The sequence below is a fragment of the Elephantulus edwardii genome, unplaced genomic scaffold (genome assembly GCF_000299155.1).
Source record: "Elephantulus edwardii isolate Elephantulus edwardi_28Jun2011 unplaced genomic scaffold, EleEdw1.0 scaffold00137, whole genome shotgun sequence".
NCBI lineage: Eukaryota > Metazoa > Chordata > Mammalia > Macroscelidea > Macroscelididae > Elephantulus > Elephantulus edwardii.
The window spans coordinates 1,667,976-1,670,851 of record NW_006399887.1 but is presented as its reverse complement, the minus strand read 5'-3'; the positions used below and the strand labels follow the sequence as shown (position 1 = coordinate 1,670,851).

Genomic DNA, 2,876 nt, shown 5'->3' with positions numbered 1-2,876 from the left:
TGTTCCTGTTAGTGCAAAGCTATTTTACACGTGTAAAGTTGAGTTGTGATGTTACTTGTGTATAAGAGAATATGGGTCACGGTTAACGCATTAAAAAAAAAAAACCAAAACCACAAACTTGTCTTAGAAGGCAGCACGTAATGGTTATTGGCAGTGTACCTTTCAGACATTTAAAATGGGTCTGTCTCCCCCATTACATTATCACGCTAATACCAAGAGCCTACTTACAAGTGAGTTTAAACAGCTGCTCAGCTCTTTATCCTTAAGGAATGGAAAACCTTTCTTTTTTAAAAAAACTCACTTCTCATAACTGTTTTACCAAGTTTTCAATCCTATGAAATGTATTTTGACTCACAGTGACCCTGTAAGACAGGAGAACGGCTCTATAGGGTTTTCCAGGCTAAAGTATTTACAGATGTAGAGAGCCACCTCTTTCCTCTGGCGGTACCTGGTGGGTTTGGGGCACTGATCTAGCACTGCAACTTAATAAAATGTATTCCAATTTAGATGCTCAGAATATCTTTAAATATGGAGATAACATAATAGATACAGTAGTGTACCACACAGGCAGGGTTTATGAGTTATCACAAACTCTGAAAAAAACAATGACTTGCATGCATACTTTAAAAAAAGAAAAATGAGTCAAGCTATGGCCATATTGATGCCCTCCGGCGTTCTTCTAATGAGTGTTTCCACAAGGATTGTCTGCGATCTGGCAGCCCATGTTCTGGCCGGTTACTTGGACTTTGAAGAGGGTCCCGTCAGCACACACACAGAGCTTGTAGCGCACCCAGTCGCCATTACTGAACTGGTCTCCAGTGGAGGAGCTGGGTAGGCGAGCTGTGCTGACCATCACAGTTCCATTGAGGATGATGCTGTTTTCCTGTCAGGAGATAAGAACAGGACTTGTTTACAAATACCAAAACAGTATCATTAGTATTACAGGTAACTAAAGTCTCTAAGGTTATAAAAAAACATGGCTGGAGCAAGTACATAGACAGAGAACTGGCAGAAGTTCAAGATGGCTTCTAAAAAGGCAGAACATGATATATCAATGCTGAAGTTGAAAGGAACTTGCCTGAGCAAAGAGACCAGACCAGGGCTCTGAGAAGGTAATGTGCAAAGAAAAACCAGGATGAAGTGAGGAAGACATGAGACAACTCAGAAGCACATTTGAAGGAAATGAAACAAGACAGGCAGAGGTCCTAAGATAAGTCGGCTGTTCTGGGCACAGCTGGAAGCCAGGGCAGCTGAAACAGAGTTACTGACAGAGATGATCAATAGCTGATGGGTCAGAGGCCCTGTAACAGGAACTGGACTTCGGAGTTTGTTCTAAACTAAAGGTGAAGGCATTCTGAATAGAGAAGTGGCTAAATCTTTTTAAGGGGATCACTCTGACTGCTATGTAGAGAGGTGATCACAGAGGTACAAACAATGGGAGCAGGGAGGTCAGCGGGGCGCTTATTTCAACAAGCCAGGCCAGAAATGATGGTTTACTCCAGGGTGGTGGTGGTGGAGGTGGTGACACTCAGTCAGTCTACGTCAACTCAAGGTAGAGCTAAATAAGGCATTGCTGATGGACTGCTTATTAGAAATACTATGAGAAGACTGGAAGTGTGTGGGTGTGAGTACATGTAGGAATGGTGAATAACCAGTGTCTGAGCTTAGATTTATTATATTTGAGATGTCCACTAGACATCCAGGAGCTCTAGTTGTAAGAAATTGCACACAAACTCAAAGTCACACGGTTCGAATCCCCCAGCGGCTCCGTGGGAGGATGAACAATCTCCTTCTGTGCAATGCACTGTCTCTGAAAACCGCCTGGAGGGTCAGCTATGGGTCAGTTCACAACCACCACCACCACCAGACAGCCAAGGGGGGAAGGCTCAGAAGCAGCTGGAAACATTTGCTCAGAGAAGAGGTTAAAGCAGGAGTTTAGGCTGAGGCTCATAAACTTATATAAGGTATTTAACAGTTTGAGAAAAAGTTGGCTATAAAAGTGATAAAAACAGCAGATTATGTAATGCCAGTATCTGGAATAAAAAGAATTCTTGGGAAACTGCTTTGTGGGAGAAAGATGGGCAGTCTCCTCCTGTGCAATTTACTGCTTTTGAAAATCTGCTGGAAGGTCAGTTATGAGTAGGATTCAACTTGATGGTATATGACAGTACCGATATATACAGAAAGCACATAACAAAAACTTGTTATTCTTGTTAGGTGCCATCAAATCAGTTATAATTTTTTTAAAAAAATATTTTTTACTTTATTTTGTGTGTGTACCGTCAAACTGGGTCCAACTGGTACAGGAGAAGATTGCTCCTTCTCCAGTAGAGTATCTGGTGGATCTGAACTGCGTGACTCTGTGATTGCAGTACAGCTTCTTGCCACTAGGCCACCGGAGCTCTGACGGTTACAATTCATAACGACGCTAAGAGCAGACCTGAGCCCTGTCCCCTCCTATGCTGTCCTCATCACCTTTGACACACTTGAGACCACTGCTGCAGTCACTGTGTCAATCCATCTACTCTTTTGCTGAGCCTTCACCTTGCCAAGCACGATGTCCCTTTTCAAGGAATACTCATTTCCTGCAACATACTCCAAAAATGTGAGATGAAGCTTTGACATCTTTGCTTCCAAGAGCACTCTGGCTGCACATTTTCCAAGATATATATATATATTCAGTACTCTTCTCCAACAACACAACTTAAAGGCATCAGTAACTTGGAAGACTACTTTTCAAGTATTGCTCCTATGCTGCCATCTTGCGGTCATTTTAGTCTATTCCAGCTACATTTTAGCATAGCTCATTTCTAGCCTTGAGTGCAAAGGAAGCTATGCTGCCAAGCCGAAGGTGGGTGATTTTCCTCTGTGGCCCT

The 2,876-nt window shown here is 42.8% G+C and overlaps 1 protein-coding gene across 1 annotated transcript in view; it reads right to left on the bottom strand.

Annotated features, from left to right (window-relative positions):
- Window positions 1–480: 480 nt before the first annotated feature.
- SGCB (sarcoglycan, beta (43kDa dystrophin-associated glycoprotein)) overlaps window positions 481–2,876 on the bottom strand; it is a 20,535-nt gene continuing 18,139 nt past the window's right edge. The window contains exon 6 of the mRNA XM_006894151.1: window positions 481–883. Coding sequence (XP_006894213.1) covers window positions 680–883 — 204 coding nt within the window. The 3' untranslated portion in view covers window positions 481–679. The remainder of the gene's footprint in view (window positions 884–2,876) is intronic.